Source organism: Opisthorchis viverrini (assembly GCF_000715545.1).
Source record: "Opisthorchis viverrini unplaced genomic scaffold opera_v5_100, whole genome shotgun sequence".
Classification (NCBI taxonomy): Eukaryota; Metazoa; Platyhelminthes; class Trematoda; order Opisthorchiida; family Opisthorchiidae; genus Opisthorchis; species Opisthorchis viverrini.
Genome location: NW_008751756.1, coordinates 405101 through 427700, shown reverse-complemented (window position 1 = coordinate 427700; position 22600 = coordinate 405101). Strand labels below are relative to the sequence as shown.

At 44.7% G+C, this 22600-nt stretch overlaps 1 protein-coding gene across 1 annotated transcript; it reads left to right on the top strand.

Moving 5' to 3' along the window:
• Positions 1 to 8197: 8197 nt before the first annotated feature.
• Positions 8198 to 19137, top strand: T265_05345 (hypothetical protein; the record flags this gene model as incomplete). The annotated part of the gene is made up of 7 exons (XM_009170336.1): positions 8198 to 8243; positions 10036 to 10214; positions 12899 to 13084; positions 13264 to 13415; positions 14626 to 15040; positions 15252 to 15380; positions 18952 to 19137. The coding sequence occupies 7 exons, from the start codon at positions 8198 to 8200 to the stop codon at positions 19135 to 19137; spliced, it is 1293 nt and encodes a 430-aa protein (XP_009168600.1).
• Positions 19138 to 22600: the final 3463 nt, after the last annotated feature.

Here is a 22600-nt window from a genome sequence, read left to right as displayed (position 1 = left end):
CAGTAGCTAATTTTATAAGGGTATCGTTGTTCCACCGTTATCAGCTGTTCCTTACAACGGAGCAAAGGTGAGCAACGCGGATTGCCAATTTGCAAGTAGGCATTCGTCCGGAGGCCAGCCGGCCCTAACAACCTAACATCATCATTTGGACGGATGTCACGTGCAGGGCACGGACCAAACGAAGTCATGCCCTGATTGGTCAGAATGCCAGCCAATCCGGATATCCTACAAAGATAGCACGAATTTGATGCGGATTACATGGGCGCGTTGGTAGAATACATTAGGCATTAGGCATTAGGAGCTGTCCTCTTCTGTTTTTACTGCACCCGATGTATGAGTAAGGTGGGAGGTTTGTAAGAAGGCGTTCAGGATGAAAATTCTGATGGTTGCAATAACGTAAGCATGTTCGAGCCTGCTGATTATCATAGCCGTCCTGGGGTAGTGTGTTGTGACACTTACGTGGAGATTTGAAAACTATCCATATAGAGCTGCCAACAGTTGTGAACGTCAGAAATTTCCGACAAACACACTCATCTGCGTACGAATTTGATGTTGACAGGAAACTACGGCCGAATATCTCGCTTGTGATATTCTCCTTCAAATGAATGTGCTGCGTCAGGCCGTCTCTGATTTTTCAGTGGGTACGATATTGGAGATATCGCGAGGCATGTATATTCATAATGCACTAATCATAAGTTTGCTGAAAACTCTTCGACATCTCACGATCGGTTTCGCCCTTCTTGGGGATCATTAGGTGGGCACAGTCCCCAAGTTTTTGTCAACCTTATGTTCTACTTGAACCCAAATTGGACTGATGGCGACAAATCAATCTGGCTTTCACGGGAGACTCAAGTGAACCTCTCGTTTATGATGTTCTTCAACTGGGTGTGCTCCGTCAGGCCGCCTCATGTTTCAGATGATACGATAAGCAAGATTTTCAATGCTGGCGATTCTGGATCTAACACGTTACTCGCAACGTTGCAGTAAACTCTTGTACTGCTCAACACCGGTGTTGTCCTTCCTCGGGTTCATTAGGTAGGCGTAGTTCCTGAGTTTCCATCAACCTTTTGTTCCGTTCGAATCCGAACCGTGTAGAATTTAAAAAACTCTCATTTTTAGACTAAGTTGATTTTGAAAAGTGACCCAACTGAATCTACCTGATCTTTCGTTTATGGTGGTATCCTAGGAGGGACGAAACCGTTCGTGGACTGTCAGAGAGTTTTCGAGTAGCCTGTTGAGCTTATGTCAGAAATGCTCATTTTGCGTGACATGGTTGACCAAATTCGAACCACAACTTGAGCACTGGTTGCTCAGCGTTATCCTGCTTCCTGCAAGTAAATTTTGCTCAACGTTCGGCTAACTCCACTTTCCGTTCATAACTGAATTCTGGCATTTGGATCCTCTTGAGAGGACTGAGGTCCTGTTTCCTCACCAGTCAATCCGTGCATCACTTTCACACCTCATGTTTCCATGTCAACAAAAAGTTTGGCTCTTTACCTACACCCTACATTTATACTCTTTCAAGTTATATCCCCATGAATTCCGCATTAGTAAACACCATTTTGTGCTTCACCGTCTTTACGCCTCACCATCGACAAAAGCAAGCGAATCCGGTGGGTGTTTGGGACTAATTAACCACAGTACGCAAAGTCGTAAGTACAAACTGAATAAAGATATTTGTTGTAATATTGTGGACCTTCCGAGGAGTCTCCTAATAGCTTTTAATTCGGTTTGGAGCAAGATTATTAACAAACGGAGCATTTGTCCAAAAATAATCAGAATGTTCGTAAATTATCCGACTTATACCCTAATCAGGTCCTAACAGTCCTAACTAGCCTCGCCGTCTTGAATTCTTTCTTGACAGCTTCACTTCCGTCGATCTCTCCGGTACCTAACGATAGGCAGTTTCTCTATGACAAAGTTCTGCGCAGGCAAGCAATACTTTCAGTAGGGCCTGATTCTTCTCGTTGTCTTACTGTTAGATTACGACGTCTCCGAGCTTCCCAACTACGACTGGACTCATTGGATGCTTCTTCGTTCTGGAGTGACGATTTCAGAGTAGTGTTTATAGTGTAACTGAAACCAGTGGTTACAGTGTTAAGACTGTTCACTAAATTTACGTAAATGCCAGCAAATTACTCTAAATGGCAACGGCGTTGCCCCCATGTGCCACTTTCCTAGCTCTTACTTAGTTTTCCAAATTCAATGTCTTTTGGGCAGTCCGAAAGATTGGTTACAAAATTTCAACCTCAACTTCAGATATAATGCAATCTGCTACTCTAAAAACAGCAATCGGTGACAAGATTTCGTATTGCCAGACATGAGAAATTTTGTACAGAGGTCAGCAGAACCCGTTCCGTTGAGCCCTTGTTGGTTCTTTCCAGTGAAAGCAATAAGCACGGAATGATACGACACAGTCTGTGTGGTTTTCCGTTTGTCTGCTGCGACCCAAATTTCAAGCCTATCGACCACGAATGGTCGACGGTGCCAGCGATCGATAATCAATCATAATTTATGGAGGCGGAAGTATTGAGTTTCCGACCAGATAGCCGAAGTAACCGGGATCAGAACCCAGACGAGCTTGGTAGATTATGCATGAGCTTTCGTCGAATAAATGCATACCTACGAGTTTATCATGTCTTAGGCAACACGTTACTGATTACAATATGGGTCACTTTACTCACGCAGCACTAGCAGTTTTTCGCGCAGTTGTAAATCAGTGTACCAGGCGAAGGCGAGAGCCAGAAATCCAACATTATGACTGACTTCGGATCAATGGTCGATAGGCGATGGCCGATCACAGCCTGCCAGATTTGAATGCCTTGAACCAAGCGCAACACTGCTGTCTAGACACTCTCGACCAACCACAATCGCTGTTCTGCTATCTCAACAACTATCGACCAGTTATCATTATATTCAGTTCCTTGGACACATTCTTTGATAACTTGAACACAGTTTGTAACAAAAAAAATTGGAAAACACATCTGAGCAGGCATAAAACGTACCAAGTGTCAGTGAGGTAGGAAAAGCAAGTTTTAGATTTAGTAAAATTCATATGGCTTATTTAAAAGCACTAAAATGTAGAAAACAGTGTACCGAAGCAGGAAGCTTCTATCTTGTCGAGCTCGTAGAACGGACGAGCTATCCCTTGTTTGCTGCAAAATGTCACACTGTCTACTACACACCACATTCATAGGATTGATGCCGTTACAGGAATTGTTCGGGTTCTCACCTATACCACGTCTTGTTTGGTAGTCTTGGTTACGCAATGATACCAAAAGCTGTGTGTGTCCGTGAGCGTGACAGCATTTCCCCATAAGAACGGTCACCATCAAGACATCCATCAAGTTGCCTACCATGAAACTGTAAAGAATTGGGGTTGTGGCGTCACTTCAGGGTCAGCATATTAACTCATTTAAGAGCATTGACGTCGTGGTTCTCAATTCACTGCGTCTATGCATGACAGAAATGCAAAGTTCCTATCACTTACTACTTGGCACAAATCGTATTCTAGTTTCACATACCAGCCAGGATACTTCGACCGAAAGTATTTTTCATTAGAACTTGCACCCTCGTAAACCATTTTCTGTCTTCCCCAAACTGTTCTCGTTGGCTTATACCTATGTCAACAAGCGTTAACCTTGAGTGGCGCTCACATCAGAGCTCATCAGCAATGCATTTGCTTGGCCATGTCGGGATTCAAACCCCGAATATCTGACTGCAAGGCTAGCGTGCTACCACTAACCTCTCACAGTAGATGCTGGATGCATATCTGAACAGACAAATGTGTTCCCCCTTGAGCGATGTGACTAGGCTGTTAAACCGATCAAACTGTCTTGGCCGTGCTACTCGTTTGACACTTTCAGGCAGTTTGCGGCTTGCTGTACAGTTTTTCATCAGTTGGTGATTAACTGATTATACCTTACACAAAAAATACTCGAGTCTAGTGCATCCTCACCCCGAAGTGAACTAACGGGAATAACTGGGCCAAGACCGGAAGGGAACTGTTCAGATTTACGTGGGGAAAAAAGATGTACAAATCGCGTAATCAAGAACAACAACAACCAGTCCATTCTAAGTTCCTTTCGTCAACTAATCACAATAACTTTTGTCCATTGCCTGTTGTCAATACTCGACTCTAAAACTGAAAATTTGATGGGTGTTTAAAAAACTGAGATTCCAAGGAGGGTTAGGTTGTCTTGGTAGTGACTAGGTGAAGTGCATGGTGGAGTTTTTTTCTGTATTGTCCTTCAGTAACAGGTCCTAGTTTCTATTATCATGATAGGCCACTGGCAACGTCGATGGAAATCCATCGGCAAATCGTCATGAGGTTGTAAAACTGTAGCGTGGGATGCCAACAACAACATGCGTATATTGAAACCGAAACCAAGGCACAAGTCACATGAGGTACAAAAAATAGGTCGAGGTCACTCAGGGAGGAGTGTACAAACGGGCTACTCCTTCGTGTCTGGGGCTCGTGGTACCTGGGTACCTGGAATAGGGAGAGAGAGAGAGGTGCACATGAAGTCATATGATTCATATGCAAGCAGATACAGTCGAGTTTCAATTAAGTTACAGTATATTTGGGCTTCAAGCAATCAATAAATTAGTCTGAAACTAACGCTCTTGTCTTATATGTGCTCAATTTAGTGGTAAAGAGCAAAATGAAACTGACGGAATTCGTGGTATGCTCTCATCCGATAGACTAAAAACAGAGCGAACCTGGTAGCGGGCTATTTGTTGTCAATCAGGTAGCTCTCGATATGTTCGCGGAGCTTGGCAACTGAATTGCGAGCGTTTTGCATCCATATGAGGAGATATCGTAGGGGCGCAGTACAGAGTGAGTACTTTCTCTTTTTCCTGAGTGCGTTTATATACCGTTTGAAGGTTATCCGTTATCTCTTAATGTGATTGACTGACCGAATTCGTTTATCCGTCTGTTATACCAATGCCTTGAGTCGATAGGTTATCTCAATGCCTTCTGTTTTGAGTTGTTACTTCCTTAATTTTGATCGGCCTCCTCTCAATCTGCTCTGCGTTGTGGTCTGATTTTGAAAGTGATCAGTTGTTTTGACTGCCCTATTTTCTCCATTTTAACGGCTGGTGTCCCTGCGTCTGTCTGTACTTCGATTTATTGGCTTGGCACCTCTGTGAATCAAATTGATTTGGCTGGTTTTTGCTTTTTCTATGAGTCCCTTGTTTGCTTTCTTCGGCAGATTAGAGCTAGAGTATGGAGTATGGAGTTCCCTTGGTCTTACTGTTTGATAAATGGAGTCAATTTAGTTTTGTTTGTTGAGAGCTACTTCATCGCACTGAGCCACATCCTCGTGGTGCCAACCGGGTAGCCTGGACGTTAGTCTGGGTGAGATGAGAGTTTAGCAACTCCAGACATGGCTGTTTAGTTACACTGTTTTTTACCTTCGACAATTTACCATACAAATCATCTGGCGCCCCCACACCAGTTCCAACCAGTACACAGGAGAGACTCGTGGGGCTCACGTGTGAGGAATGCGGCGAGTGCTGAGAATCGAGAGCTGACTTGTTAGCTCACCGTCGAGTTCACGTCCATGAAGATGTTGGCACGAACCTGGTCACCCACCTGGTCTGCATTGATTGTTTCTGCCTTTTTTCGACAAAGACCCAGTACACAGGAGAGACTCGTGGGGCTCACGTGTGAGGAATGCGGCGAGTGCTGAGAATCGAGAGCTGACTTGTTAGCTCACCGTCGAGTTCACGTCCATGAAGATGTTGGCACGAACCTGGTCACCCACCTGGTCTGCATTGATTGTTTCTGCCTTTTTTCGACAAAGACTGGCCTCAGTCAACACCGCCGGCACGCACACCCATCCAACATAATGCAGGTAGGCTTGGTCGAGTGAAGAATTCCCGTATCCGCTGGTCCAAACAAGAGTCACAAGCAGTTTTTTGTCTGGCTAACAATTTGTATCCGTCTTGCTACACGCAAACCGCGCTGTTCGTGAGTTTGGAACAATATTTCCCCGGTTGTTCGGCTGTCAGCATCAAAATCAGGATACGTGTGCTTAACTGGCAAGCACAAATGGGCTAATTATCATCTTGTGGCCCTGACCAAACCATTCGCCTGAAGTTAATGGCTACAGCGTCTGGTCTAAGTAAACCGTGGATTGCGCCATGTCACTCTTGGAATCCCATACTGACAGTCCGCTCGCTAGTGTTGACCGGGGCACCGGGGTAATTCCTCTCATTTCCGGACCACCATCATATTTTCACACACTTTGAATCCTGTCTTCTGACGCCGTCTCCAGCTAGCCCATCGTGCGCCGGCCAACCGAGAGCAGATCCGCCGAGCCAACTACGCCGCCATCCAGAGCTTATATTTACCAAAGACGAAACTGTAGCGCCTACTGCGCTCCATGAGTCGCGAAAAGATCCACACAAAGGTAGCTGCAGCCTATTTCTGAACGCCGAGCAGTACTGGGAACAAGGGCCCTCTGCTTCAAAAGGCCTGGATAGCTGGCCAAGTCACGCAATGCACCAACCCGAACGGAGTTTAATCGAGCCAGCTACCGTTGGGAAAGTCAGCCGTACGATTCGTTTAATCGGCGATTCGTCCCCAGACCTGGCCAAGGGCACTCCCAGGATGCTTCGCCCGTTTAATACCAACGCGGTCGTTGGGTATTTCAACTTACTCTTATTAACTGGGGGTTGTCCGCCGCATGTGCATCAGGCTCGCATTACTATAGTTCTGGAGAACTTAGATCCGACTTCACCGGATCAACTGAGAACGATCTCCTTGTCATCCATTCTTGTTCGATGCTTCCATAAGGTGCTTGCTGACCTCTGGAGCCGTAGACTGCAACCGCCCTTACTCCAATTTGCACTTCTGCATCGAGTCAATTGTTTGGAACCTACATCATTGTTATACACTCTGCTTCATTGCCCTTGAGCGCCTGCTTCCAAATTCAGCTTGGCACCTGTTGATATTCCGAAGGCGTTTGACTCGGTTTCGCATGAAAAAAATTGTCAGATCCGCCGAGGGGTTTGGAGCACTCTCACCCGGAGATGGTCTGCACAACCACTTTGTCGATCAGGATTTTCGAGAGTCGGTCGCTTTGTCTCTCCCGAATCGATGGCTTGCAATTCCCCAGGCCTGGACAAGCTCACACCCAGGACGCTCCGCCGGTTCAATGCTAATGTGCTCGCTGGGTATTTCAACTTATTTTTGTTATCTGGGGGTTGTCCCCCACATCTGTGTCGAGCCCGTATTACTCTAGTTCCGAAGGTCCCACATCCGACTTCATGAGATCAACTGAGACCGATCTCCGTGTCATCCATTCTTGTCCGTTGCTTCCATAAGGTACTTGCTTTAGTTTGCATTTCTGCATCGAGACGGCTGTTTGGAAGCCACATCGCTATTGTATGCTCTGCTTCGTCACTCTTCAGCGACTGCTTCTAACCTCAGCTTGGCGTTTGTTGATATCTCGAAAGCGTTCGATTCGGTTTCGCATGACAAAATTGTCAGATCTGCCGAGGGGTTTGGAGCACTCTCACCCGGAGATGGTCTGCACAACCACTTTGTCGATCAGGATTTTCGAGAGTCGGTCGCTTTGTCTCTCCCGAATCGATGGCTTGCAATTCCAGGACGAGTGCTTCCTAGGATATTCATCCGCGTTATCTAGCTCCGATGCAGCCTGGTTTGGACGAGAATTAGAAGCGTCAGGCGAAGTCATGGTGGTCAGATGAACTTCTATCGTGGAAACTGTGATGTGCAAAGTCTGCAGTTCTGTCGCCTCACGCAGGACGCTAGATGTGATCATCATAATCGGGTTGCAAAGGAACTTGCGAAATATCTCCATCGCCTGGGATAGACCGTCTTTGAGGAGTATAGAGCACCAGCGTCGACGTCCTCCGTCGAGGATGACCTAATTGCTATTTGGGAGAGCCGAGCAACTCCGAGCAACTGCGGAGTGAGTGTGTGAAATGGAAAAAAGCAGAAGTACGGTGTTTTTGATTGTTCCTACGCATCACCCCAGCCCAAAGTGCAATCGGTTGTGATGTTGACGTTTTGGTCCATCAACCGATGATAATCTCTTATCGAGGGATCTGCTTTCCTGAACATGTCAAGGCTGTAATTGGACTGGGACTTCCTAAGTTAACAGTTGGTGACTTGTGTTTGCTCGGACTCTCTGCGTACTTACGACACTTCTATGAGTGAAACATGGCATCGAGTGTACATTCCTGTCATGGAATTTTACACATGACCAGTATGATGAACACTTTGTGCCTGATGTTCCAGTCTTGACTGTGCTAGCGCTTACAGCGCCTTGAAGAGCACCTATATTGTTCATCCTTTCTTCCGTTTCTGGATTTTATACGCCTGTTTCTTCTCGACGGACGTGGGAAGTTCTACGGAATTGGATTTCTTATTCTGTGCTGGGTGGCCATTCACATCCGAAGCAATTAGCTGCCGGCTATTTGATCAAGGTCTGTTGAAAATCACAGATACTATCAGGCCATAGCAACTAATTCAACCTCGGCCCACTCTTCAGATAACTAGGCCGGTCTTGTTGCATTACTGCTGTGAAATAAAGGGGTCAAAACGAGGAGACACTAACTAGAAGGCTGACAGCTTTTGTTCTGAATCCAAAACTCGTTATAGCCGATGAGTCCTAATAGGACGAAACTAAAATCGAGTGCTTCCTCAATTTGATAGGGCTCCACGGAAATAGTCGTACCAAGGCAGAAGAACCGTTCACGCAAGAGTGGTGTGGATGCAAATTCAAGGTGTGATCGAAATCTAAAAAGTCCAGCCACACAACTGCGTTCTTCTTTATTCAGACTCGTGAAGTGGGCGTGAAAGGATTGACCCCAGGACCCTTTGATCACCATATTCAGACTGCTCAGTTTGCACAATGCGTCTACCGACCAGCTTGTCTGGCTGGTGAATAACATTTAAAGTATGATTTTTGGTATAGCCGACTGCTAACTAATGCAGACATTTCACTTTTTGTGGACAGAAAGATTTGTCCAGCTAGTAGTCGATCCTATCGGAGAATCGTACAGTTATCAAGCTATGGGTGTGAAATTTAACCCCACGTCTTTACTGAAACTATCCGCTTGAATTCCAAGTCTAGTTCTTGCAAAAACATCAGGTCCCCAGGGGATTCAAGCACTAATCTGACAATTTTTTGGGTAATATTACGACAGTTTCAGTCATGGAAACAAAAATCTATTGCCTTGTGTTTTGTAACAATGTCATAGTTCCGGGTGATTGGATCAGACCGATGGACCGGTTTTCCATTAAAATGTGGAAATCTGGATTAAGAGGAAGTAGGCGGAAATCCCTGCTTCTAGTTCATTCAAACCACTCGCCTTCAACCATGATTGCACTGGTAGGTTTGTTGTCTGACTGACCGGGTAACACGGGAGCCACTGACCTCAGCTTCATATACACTTCTAAGGTCTGATCCTGCTGTTTCAACCTCCAAACCGTTTACCTACGCAGTCGGTGGATGACGGTCTCGTCGGATTCGTTGACCGATTTATGCGAGGGAGTAAAAAGTGGAGGACAATGGTGCGCATGTTCTACCATCATCAAAACACCGAATAACGCCTTCAGTGTTAGAAATCTGTTGTTACTATTCGGTTTATTGGAAATTCCCCGGGGTGATCGATTGCTTGCCTGATTGATTTATTAAATGGAGTTGCTGATCTAGTGCACATCGTGATGATACACATAGAAATATGCAAGCAGACAATTCAAGCTACTTTTTTTCGTCAGTAGCACGAAAAACCACAGACATTCGTCAATGACTTATTCCAGTGTGCATGGCTCCTAGTAAAACTAGCTCGGAAACACAATTCTTCTTAATGAGAATCTGGGAACGGGCTGGAAACACACCGAGAACGTCCCTTAGTATGGTACGAGGAAAACACATCAACTTATGCATAATCTGCAACCAACAGCAGACGAACCCTCGTAATGCACTACTCATAAGGTTGCTGAAAATTCATCGACAGCCCACTATCGGTTTCACCCTTTTTGGGGCTCATCAGGTAGGCGCAGTCCCCGGGTTTCCGTCAACCTTATGTTCCACTTGAAACTAAATTGCACGAAATTAGCCAAATACACTCATTTGCAAACTGCTGTGGTTTTTCGAAGGACTCATCTGGAACCTAGCTGGTCGACGAACTTGCTTCATGCAGTAATTGACTCATTCACAATGTTTCTTTTTGTATGACTGTCTGGCACAAGATATTCAGAGTCATTCAGTTGCTGCACAAACTTATGCTTTGGACTTTCTTCCCAGAGAACAAAGAATGTTTTACAGTATACCCAATTTGACAAACTGACAGGGTTGAGGTTGGCCATTTTCGTCCAACTGACCGTCGTCCACCACCACTTACAATATACTATCAAGTGTTTTCAGATATTACACATCTGCTCGCTTTTGCACACCTTTCCCGTTCAACTTCGAGTCTGTTATGCTGGTGAGTGCTGAGTAGACCACTTGGATTCTAGTTACTACTGCTCTTTAAACAATCTATGCATTCTAGAAAGCATATTACTGTATTCCGCGTTTATGATTTAAGGATGCCCATTTACAGTAATATTCGTGAAGACGATTTGCGGTCAACCAGTGTAACCACTAATTATTCAGTAGTATGTCACCACATTGGTTTCAGTCCGGCATATCTCTTCTTATTAAGCATCCTACCGTGCCACAGCCGATGCACATCTAGCGAATGCACTTTATTCTACAATTGATTTGATAAGCCTCAGTGAGGATAGAAGGCACCTTGTGGCTTGGAATTTCAAAATCCGACCATGACTAACAGCAATTAGGTGGCTGCCTAATTATCGATTTCTCCTGTCTAAGCCCGAGCAAGCTGGTAGTATCCCATTGAGCTGCACAGCATTTATGCACCACGGCTGAACGATTACTGTTATTACCATTATTATTGTAATTATTAGGTGACCATTCAGGCAGAACCATCCACTCGTTTACCAGTAGCCAACGAGCTCTAGTCAGGTTTCACTTACCACTTAAGAAGCATCTTTAGACATCCATTCAAATTTGTCCTATAGCTGGATCACAGTAGTGATGTGCGCAATAGCGAGAACCACACATCTCTCAGCGTACCTTAACGTCACATCGGAACGTGTGGATATTCTCGTCAGGAGGTTTTGCGTTGCGTGAGAATTACGAGGTTTTGTTGTAATTCTTGCCAAAGCACTTTATACAGCCTAGTATGTGTATAGAGGTTCATCACGTGCGCCTATGTAGTTTAGTATGAGGTTTATTACGACCCAATTGTGTCCGACAAGGTACACTTTCTGTTCAGGATTCATGGAACATACCACAGTGATTTCATGACATACTTCAACTAGTTGTTCCGGCCCATATCACTGCTTTTTTGTAGTGCAAAATACAAACCAATAGAGTATACTGTAAAAATTAGTCACTGGCATTATTCAATATGACACAGGTGCCCTCTGTCCTTCCAGTGAACGTGTGAAGTGGACTAAACGATAATGAATCTTTAGCTAGACAATGAACTGTTCCTGGTCATTTAACGACGCCATGGGTGGAGAAGTCCCAGGAATAGAAGCGCTCGAAGTTTTATTGGAGCACTTAAAGTCCATTAAACGAATTCGACTGTGGAGCTCATTAAGGTCTCAGTAGGTCAAATGCGTTGGTGTTTAAGCGCCCCACTACCCAACTACGCAATGATATCATTTGGGTTGGTGACGGAAAGCTGGCAGAGGCTGTGGAGCTCATTAAGGTCTCAGTAGGTCGAATGCGTTGGTGTTTAGGCACCCCACTACCCAACTACGCAATGATGTCATTTGGGTTGGTGATGGAAAGCTGGCAGAGAAACAACCAAGCCCGCAAAACACCTGAGCTGCCAAGAACTGAGTAACACGGGACTCACCCACGTACTAGTATCGCGTTCTGATCTTTTCTTGCCGATCCTATCAAAGACTTTTGCCACACCGTTCTCGAAGAGTCAGGGCCGGTCCACCTTGGAAATACACTAGACCATGGCAAACCGGAGAAACGAAATGCCGACTTTCAGAGTAAGAAAACACTGCCTAAGTGACCTGACAGGTTCCGTAGAGGATATCTGTAATAGAGGTATTTTTTTCCTATGACGTCATATGGTCGAGGGCAACTTCAGTCAGACGAATACCCTTCTTGGGCTCATCAGGTTTGTCTAACTCCCGAGCTTCCATCAGTCTCATTTCATTCTTGAACATTAAATCGAGTTATGTTGCAACAGAGCTTCATTTGCAAATTCAGCTGAGGAACTGAGCTAAACATCCACTTGAAACCCTTGTTTATGGTATTGTCATTTCAGGATGACTTGATGACCTTAGGGAATTTATTTTCCCCCATGCAGTAGCGGTTCCACTCGGTTTGTATCCTTCCCTTCGTTTCGGCTAAAGTAGCATATTTCAAACCTGGTCAATTTCCTTATGAATTCCGCGTAAGCTCTGTCATGCTATTGGTCCAACGTCCCGCAGATGCATACAACGCCAAAGTCGTATGCCATTGCCGAGCGCAGCATGAATGATGATTTTCCTATCGGTTGGAAGCTTAACACATGACCTTAGTTCGACTCACTTTCGTACCACAATATAGGACAATTTTATGCTCACCCTGCCTTCTCAGATTAGCTTTACTCTGTTTGGATTTTGGCCGAGCCTGCTGTGTAGTTACCAAGCTCGGTGAACAGACCCACAATCAAGCAACTCATCCAAGCTACCTATATCCTGCAACATTGCCGCAGTTTTACCCTAGTATCTACAGAATTCCATCACGCAGACGGCCGAAGGAAGGCTAGTCCCCGGCGATACTATCCGCCATATTTTCAAGAGACTTTTCATCGTTGGTGATTAGTCACCCCGCCCCAGAATCCAGGGTTTTGCCCCTGTCCTCAACTGGCGTTTACCGCCATGCGAGGAGGCGAGCAACAACAAGAACCAAATTATTTCAATTCAGTAATTATAAGGTTGCTGAAAATTAGTCGACAGCCCACGACCGATTTCGCCCTTCTTGGGACTCATCAGTTAGGCACAGCCCCCGAGTTTCCGTCAACCGTAGGTTTTGGTTGAAACCGAATTGCACGAAATTTGCGAAATACACTCATTTGCAAACTAATTCGGATTTTCGAGAGACTCACTTGGAACCCGGTTGTTGGCTGTCGACGGATTTGCAGCAACCTTTTGGCGTTACATTACAAATATATACATGTATCGCGATATCTCGAATATCGTAGCGACTGCAACATGAGGCGGCCTGGTGCAGCACATTCAGCTGCCTGAGAACATCACAAACGAGAGATTCAGCTGGGTTGCAGGTGAGTCTCTCGAAAAACCAAATTAGTTTGCAAATGAGTGTACATTCGCTAAGACTACTAAATGTTTTTAAGTCCGTGAACGTTTATCATCATGACTAATTCAACCAACGACACGGATAGATGTTGAGAGGAAGGAAACCTCATCGATGGCACGACACGTGATGCAGACATGCCAATAGCCCTAACCAAATGCTTCAATCACGATACTGGCACGTGATATGAACTCAGTAATCTTAGCTATTGCCGAAAAAGTATTGATTAGACCAGCTTGTCCAAAGGACAATAACTGGAATGGTGGATTTAGTCCCGTAATAAGCAGTGGCCTATTTTTGTACTGATTTTATAACGTGCGTACTGCTTAATCGATCGCATTTACATCACCACTGTGAACAAATCAGAGTATTAGTATTTTCTAGGTCGTAAGAATCTTAATGGATTGACTGTAAAATCACAACATGAATACAATAAAATAGAAAAATAATAAAATAATGATAGTAGAATAAAAAACGAATGAATAAAAGGGTAAATAATAAATAAGGGGTAAAATAAGTAACAGATTGTCTTTCAGCTCAAGGCTGAACTTAGAGGCCCCTTGATTTGGTAGTGTGTGACCAAATTTTGTTTAGTCGGCTGTTTTTGGATGAGACCCATGCTACTTCAATGGGATTCCGAATTTTAAGTACGTCAAACCCAAATAAGAAGCCGACTGCCGGGTAAATCAATTTTTTAATTAACTCTGGCTAAGATACCCTTAAACTGTTTTCGGAATCTTGCCACAAGTCGGTTGGGAGTTTGAATTACGATCTCGTCCTTGCTGAGAGGAATCTTAGACAGAACAAATGTCTTTGGAAGGAGGAACAGACCCCGACTGACGTTGATAAAGCACCACTCAGCCCATGAGTAGCCGAAAATGTTTACAACGACGCAAAAACCAAAACATTTTATTGAATCTATCGATTAAATTAATGAGTGTTTTCAGACTAGTGCACGAAGTATGACAAAAATCAACAAATTGGACTAAAATAAACTTTTTGTTGCAAGCTCCGATACCGGGTAAATGTTGTTGGTGTAGGTAAATTTTTCTAAATGAGAGGCCACCTCAGAAGCCGCCACCCTGGTGGTCGCCTTGTTTCGGGAGGGATAAATTCATCACTCAAAATCATCGACAATCAATTATCATTATCATAAGTTATCAGCTCATGTAGGTAACCGCTCGTGCGCTCGACTCAGTTGAGACCAGAAGGATTTAGGTTCGAATGTATTTGGTCTGAATTCTATTAGAGGTGATGACTTTCTGACACCACTGATAACCGTGTATTCATGCACCAACTTACCATCTCCCGTCTCCAATGCGCAGGTACCTACCCAACCCAACCCCACCCCAAATCAACGGTGGACGAAATTGTGGCAGCCGCAACCACTCCACGACAAGTACGCGGCCCCCATAGCTGATAATGAAGTGCAAAGACTCTTAGTTCTTACCGGAGTATTGCCTGAGTCTGGTGGGAACACCGGATCAGTAATGCTGAAATACGCCGAATGGTATTCGGAAGAAATAACTCGCCCACGATGGATGAACTGGTCATACTCTATCGGTTGCTCTGGCTTGGCCACGTGCTGCGTATGCCAGTCGATCGACTTCATCGAAAGGTTCATTTTGCAGAACGACACCCAGGGTGGAAACGAGCTAGGGGATGTCAAATAATGACTTGGTAGTGGAGTGTGATCCATTGTAAGGAAACTCAGCTGCGCTGGTCATTGCCGTCCCCCTGGTTGGGGACCGAGAGGGGCAACATCAGCCGTTGGAAACATTGTCAGACATGGCCCATTCGCGCCCTCAATGGCGCCCGTGCATCCAAGCTATTGTCTTAATGCATAGCTCCCTTCCCAATCCCCCCAACTGACAGCCCACTGACAGACCTGTACTTACGTACCAATTTGTCAGCTCCCGCCTTCAATGCACAGCCACCTACCCCACCTCTCTAAATCATCGGAGAACTAAACTGTGGAAGCTAAAACCACTGCACGATGAGTACGTGGTTCTTACAGCCCATAATTTATGATGATGACGATGATGATGAATGACTGCAAAGAGAAAAGAGCTCTTTATTACAATATCTCATGGTGAAATCCTATTTCCAATGATTCACCAACGCCATTATGATGGTCGCTTATGTGCCAGGCTACCACAACCACCGCTTCCTACTTTTTCAGATGCCTTCGAACGAACTGATCCCACTGAGTGTACATATGCTTCCGTTGGCCCTGGACTACATCCCGCTGTGTGCTTCATCCTACCCCTACAACAGAGTTCCGAGGAATCATCCACGATTATCAATTTTTGTACAAACACCCAGAGTTCCTGATTGTGTCTATTCTTGAAGTTCTATGTGACGGCATCGTACTGATACGACTGACCTACAAGTAAGATGTTGAGAGCAGAAAAATGAGGAACGGATCATCACTGGCAACTCATCAACATACGGTTCGGTTAGTAATTTTTGTGGGGGAAATGTTCATTCAAACTATTGGTGGATCAACTGGTCGTCTATTTGTTTCATAGGTATTACTATTACAATTGGCAATATTATCGACGGTATCTTGGTTAATATGATTAAGCCCTGTGAGCGACTTTGTCCACTTCATAAAATAGTCGGTAAGATATCGAAGAATCGCTTCTCTCTCAGATACTAGTGTTTTCTGTCTTTGTCCGCCATCTGTGAACATAATCCTTTTTTGAACATATCCTGTTCATTGGTCGTAGTTGTCCACAACAATTGCTAGGCACATTTTCGCCACCTTCGCTACACAATCGGGTTAGCGCTGGAAGCTGAACTTCAAACAATCGATGTCCGGCGTCTGCTGAAATTAAATTCTCGACCGAATCTATCATTGTTCACCAAGGGAGGGCTTCAATGTATCAGCGTGGCAGATTGATGATGCGCTTTGTTCAGATACCGAGTACAAATGGATGCTATCAGTTGACAAGAAATCTCTTCATGGACACAGCGCAAAAGCCACTTCTGCATGCCGTTGGAAACACAGTGGTAGAGCTTTTTCGGATCTGAAATGACGTGTGATTAGCAGTTGACCATTCTGTTCAAGAGCACACGATGGCGGATATGATTCATGATGCAAATGACCCCTCTTATAACTGAAGAAATGTCTAGATGTTTTCCACAAACCTTTCATTGATGTAGAATGTGCTACCGGGGGATTTGATAAGCATTGATTTTCTGTACCTCAATGCGGTTCATTTAGGTTTGCAGTACTGCACTGAAGGCGTCTGCTCCGTTTGCCGTTAAGTGAGCTCTGTGATTAGATGCCATTATTCATTAGCATAAAATTCGGAGTGAACCAAACAGATAGACGTCAACAGTTGTGAGGAAACAATCAAGTTCCAGAGAGGTAAGCCAGGCTTTTTTTGTTTCGGCAGCTACGTTTAGATCTGACTACTAATGAGTAGCCAGATTACTCTCGGGTTTTAACGATCCCCGGGAGGACCATTAAGCCTGTCGATTGTGCAGGTGTTGGTTCTAAGGAGGAACCAATCGTAAACAGTCTACTGTGTGTTCCATACGGAGAGCTCGACCACAATTGGTTGACGTTGTGAATTACATGCGAGACTCTGTTTACACGCGTACCCCCTGTTGTCCGCCAAAAATACTTGCAGAGGAGCTATCGATATTAATGAAACTAAATAGCGGCGTGATTTTTCAAAACAGGATATATGTATTCGTTCTTATATCTGAAAAGGGCACAAACCTTTCCTCTTTGCTGATAATCAGGCCTTGTTGTTTGTGTTCGGCAGCGGAATTCCCAAACAAAACGCGACTTGCTATAAGAGGTGGACGATCTAAAAGGTATCTTGTTTTGGACGCGCAGTCAAGTCTACTTGCATAGTGCGCTTCAAAACACTGGAGAAAGACTTCGCGGTACTTGTTCTTTCCGCAAATCCTGGAGTCAAACAGGTTCAAAGCGTATGTGCACCGACGACCTGCCACAGGACATATAATTCTACGTGATAATGCAAAAGACCGGTGCCCTAGTGCATCATTCTCGACCTTCAGGAAGCTAGCCCGCAAGGTCCAGTGATACCACTCAGGAATTGTTCCGCAGACAAAGGTCTGAATGCCTAGCCTGATAGCCGGCTAGACCCCAAGTCCTTTCTGGACTAATGCCATCAGGATCATCTCTGTGTCTGTGTCTTGAAACCCCTTATATCGGTCGTTCACAAGTAAAGAAGTCAATAACTTACCTCCATACCTTCATGGAAGAGTGGATGCTGTAGACTTGTCAAGCTACTGTGAAGGGAGATCCCGGACCGTCTCACGAAAGGTCCTGGACTAGCATTCATATTCTTTTTTGCGTTTGCTCTGTCTTGTTGTTGATGCCTTCCAAAGGCGGCCAGAAAAATTTCCCGGACGCTACTTTATTTTCCGTCATTCGTTCATTTCTTGTCTTGACTGTTGATGTCAACGGCGTTTAGTTTACCTCGGTAGAATTTTTCTAGCTTTGCGATTTCCTTTCCGTTAGTTAGTAGTCCATCGAACGCTACTTTATTTTCCGTCACTCGTTCATCCACTTTCCTGACTGTTGATGTCAACGGCGTTTAGTTTACCTCGGTAGAATTTTTCTAGCTTTGCGATTTCCTTTCCGTTAGTTAGTAAATTAGTCCATCGTTGCTAGTTGTAATTGGATGGATGTGAAGGGTGCTTTGTAGACACTTTTGTACAAATCTCTTCTGAAGGTTGAATAGAAATATGAACGACGGCGAGATTCGGGAAGCTTTCTTATCCAGTACACTCAATGCGTAAACACCGAACCACTATTCACCTGTGGAAGTCTACTTTGGCCATTGCGCTGGATACCATACTAAGTTGGGGGAACAGGGATTTAGCGAGGAAAACAAACAGTCCAACTCATACTGTAGGCCACGAAAATACCAGTTTTTCCCCGAAGGAACTGGTATTTCCGTGGTCATCCCAACTTCTCAAATGGTACTGGGTGGGTGGGTGCGGTTGTGATGAATCGAACAGAAAGTACGCTGAACGAACCTAGATAAACAGCCATGTTATTCGCAGGACTTCTCTATTCAATTACCGCCAACATTACTAAAGAAGAGTAACAGATCCATGACCCTTGATGTACGTACCGTAGGACATACTTAGCCTGTGGCTCACGGCTCGTCAAAGTAGCCCGGCATCCGGCGTAGAACGATTCCGTCGGTTGTCCGCGTGATCTACTGGTGAGGCTTGTTCACTCTGTCAATGCCCACTGATCATCTTGGACATTCACAGTCGTTTGAACTTATGAACAATTCAGTGGTCAGGCCATTCGGGTACACGGAGGTTCACTGCCTTTTTTCAATAACATGCTGGGAACAGTGATAGATCACCGTAATCATGTGACACACAGGTTGCATCGGGAGGTGTAGAAACAATCAGAGTAAGAGCCCACGATTTGCAGAACGCGCAGCAATATCTATAGAAAAGATAGCGATGAATAGAGTACGTGCTATTTATTTGAACGCCAATCACAATTATTATTTGTTTGATCTGCGCGATTCCAGCTGCCCCCTGAAAATTTTCAGTTCTTTCCATAAAGGAAACTACTCACAAGGTTGCTGAAAACTCATCGACAGCCCACGACCGGTTTCGCCCTTCTTGGGGCTCATCAGGTAGGCGCAGTCCCCTAGTTTCCGTCAACCTTACGTTCTACTTGAACCCAATTTGGACTATTTTCGAGAAATTTGGTTTTCACGAGCGACTCAACAAAATCCCTCCTTTATGACAATGTACTGCGATAGCTCGAATATCATCCCAACTGAATCATGAGGCAGCCTGTGTGCAGCACATTCAATTGTAGAATATTTTCAGTTCTGTTTAAGAACCGACATGGTCAAATAGGACGATTGCTGATCATCTGAAACACGTGACCACTCGAGTTGAGGACTCCATCGTCCGCTGCCTTCGCGAGCCAGTAGTCCAAGAAAATCGCCTCCGAATCAGCTGGTCTCTGCCCGCACTTCCGGATGAGGCAGCCAGCTACAGTAAACAGGCAAAAGGCATGTGACATGATCCATCTGTCCAGCGAATCCGTTGAAGCAGACAGTTGACATACAAAGTCACTGCAAGTACAGAAGGTCAACGTTGAACATTTCAACAATCTAGCCCAATGATCAGCTGTATGTCAATTTAGATTGCTTGATTCAATGCCCTACTGATGGCTGTTTGGTGACAATCATCACACATGCAGCAGATGAGGTGGCCCCATTTTCGAAACAGACTGAACCCAGTTCGATAAATTCTACGATTCTGTCAGACTGCGTGCATTGAATTCTGATTCCCGGGAGCAGCGGGCCGAATTGAGCTGTAGATGAGAGACTCCCGCTCTAAACCTACGAGAATGAACTCCTGCAGGACAAAACAAGGCTGCTCCAACCAGACTGATGTGTTTTCGGAGTGACTCAGAGCTTCCCTCAAGTAATTTTTGATAGTGGACGTTTGATGTAGCGTCGAATAATAGGTTGTATTTTCGAAGACAACTTGAAGATGTGATTTTGGGGGCCGAGGTCCCGAACAAAGCGATAAACAAATACTATGCCCATTCTTGTCCGTCTTTTCGCAGAAGTAATTTTACTCTTCCAACAACGTAAGCAAAGAATATTTCGGGTGTAGGATGTTTTTCTGTCAGTTGAGTGTTCGATTCATTCACTGCAACCAAGTCAAATCCAAGAGAGCTTTGTTCATCCGAGGGTGGATTTTCATTTTAAAAAACTGCGATGATGTCAGGTGGTGACGAGCATGGCTACAGTGCAATAGACAGGCTCAAGCAAGCAGGAAAACTTGCCCGGGGTTGATTTGTCAATAAATAACCAACAACGAGACATCGAGCCACTTTATGGCAGGTTTCAATACGAGCAGATTGTACGTCGAATTCAAATCGCGTGATATGGGCGAAACGGGTTTCAAATAAAATGTGTCGAAGAAATAGTTGAGTATGCAAAAAATCTCCGTGAACGTTTTGAGAGGGCTTCATACAAACTTTACAGACAGAAATATGTGAATAAATTACATCTCATCTCGGAATGTTGTGCAATAATCTTGATGAATTGTGCTGGTTCTCCAGTATAACAAGGGGACGATACATCCAGTTTTTGACGAGGAACTTCCCTACGCCTATATGCTCCTCGTGTAGATAACTTCCTCAGCCTGAGTGGGTAAAAAGGTAGTACAAGATGGTTCAAGTGGTTTGAGCGCGAATTTACCGACCGGAAGGTTCGTGGTTCGGACCCACATCTATCTCTCGATTTCCTCTGTCTAGGCTTGGGCAACCTGGCAGTATCCCAGTTCTCGTGCCTCCTTCGTGTGGCATGGCAGCTGGGCACCAAAAGGGTGCTACAGCTGAACGATGAAATGTTTTTGTTAAGGTTAGATTTGTGTTATAGTGGGCGGAAATCGTTATTCCAAAGTGCTTCGTGGAGCTGGGTTTCGGCAGGCTAATCTTGATGACAATAAGGATGGAGCCGAGCCTAGAAGAGCACTTTCCGTTAGGCAAAGAAAACGTATCTCTGCCCACTTCACAGGTTCGCTGAATCCGGTTTTTATGTTCACTTATGATTTGAAAATGTGATTGGGAAGATTAATGCTTGTAAACATCATAAACGAGAGATTCAGCTGAATTCCAAGTGAGTCTCCCGTCAAAATCAAACTGGCATGCGGAAGAGTGTAAAAGTCAAATTCCTTGCAATTTGAGTTCAACTGGGACATAAGGCTGACTGGAACTATGCCTACCTGATGAGCTTCGGGAAGAGCTAAATCGGTGGTGGAGTGTCGAAGGATTTTCAGCAACAATATAAGTAGTGTGTAACGCCCATATCAATAACATCTTGGTCATGTAGAGAGCATAGGAGAATCAAAAACGGGTGCTCTGACAGTACGTGCCTACTTAGGACACTAGCGACGATGGTCAGTGGTTAAGATTTTTGACACTAACTGATGGTAGCGGTCGTTAATACGGACAAACGCGTTATAAGGGTCCAAAGTAGATAGCCCTGTCATTATTATCAAGTGGACGAGCGGCCAGGTGAGCGACATGTCCAAACGCACCTAGCGTAGAGTGCGAAAGTTGGCAAACATACTGGTGTGGGACACTGGACCTGCGCCTCATTGAACCGTGCTGTTTCGGTTATATACAGGACAGCAGAGGTGATGGTTATGAATTGAAGGATACTGGTTCTTTTTTTCGACCCTAAGCGCAGAGCACGGTTCGGTCACTTATTCGATGATTGCGTCAGCACCGTCCTTGTGCGGTAGGGGTAACTGGAGGTTGGAACCGATGCTTTCTTGGGATTGTGTTGTGTGTGTGTTGCTTACGCGCTGTAACAACTGTGTGGTTGCGTTCACAATGGGTGCTGGATGTCACAAAAAGTGTGGACAAATTGACAGTTAAGCCTGCCAAGGTCATTTATTTGAGAAGAGAGGTTGAAAACGCCATTGTAAGCTGCCTTAGTACAGGTTACATCCCAAGACAACGCCAAGAAGTATTCAGATGTACATTTTATCTAAACGATTGCTTTTTACTGCCTTGTGAGTTTCTTCACATAAGGGGCTACTCAATAGGCATCCTTATATGGGCTATTTTAACCATGCTATAATGATTAAAACAACAATTATGATACGTCATTAAACAAACGGATCCTGACCGTAAAAGATGGAAACTGTCAGCGATAGATGTCACATTCTCTAGTTGGTTGGATAATTCTTCTGCTTCAGTATTAAAAAAAAACAGTTTTAAGGGGCAGTGTAACTTTTAAAAATTCCTGGGACTGAGTGGACCACACTTGAATGTGGAAATATGGCGCTGTTGTTTTCTACCAGTCTAAGCGAGCCACAGATGTACCGTACAGCGTGATTTAAGAAATAAACCGCCAATTGCAGTAAGGTCGGCGGCCAGCACACAAATGGGTTGACGCAAGCATGCTGTAAACTCAGTGGATGGAATGTGAAAAGGTGGATAATTTGTGGGCAGCAATACCGAGTTCACAAGATTCACCACTAACCCAAGTAGTACTGGGAGGTGGATAAACTCTGCCAACCAATACAGCGTTAAATTTACAAAGTGTGGGGAAATTTGTTACCTTTGCATCACAAGTTTACCGTGTGCTCAGTTTATATGCTCTACTATTGTTTTACAATGTGGCGCGTACTTATCCGCATTGTCCCTCCTAAAACTGATATTAGTTTCCTCTCCA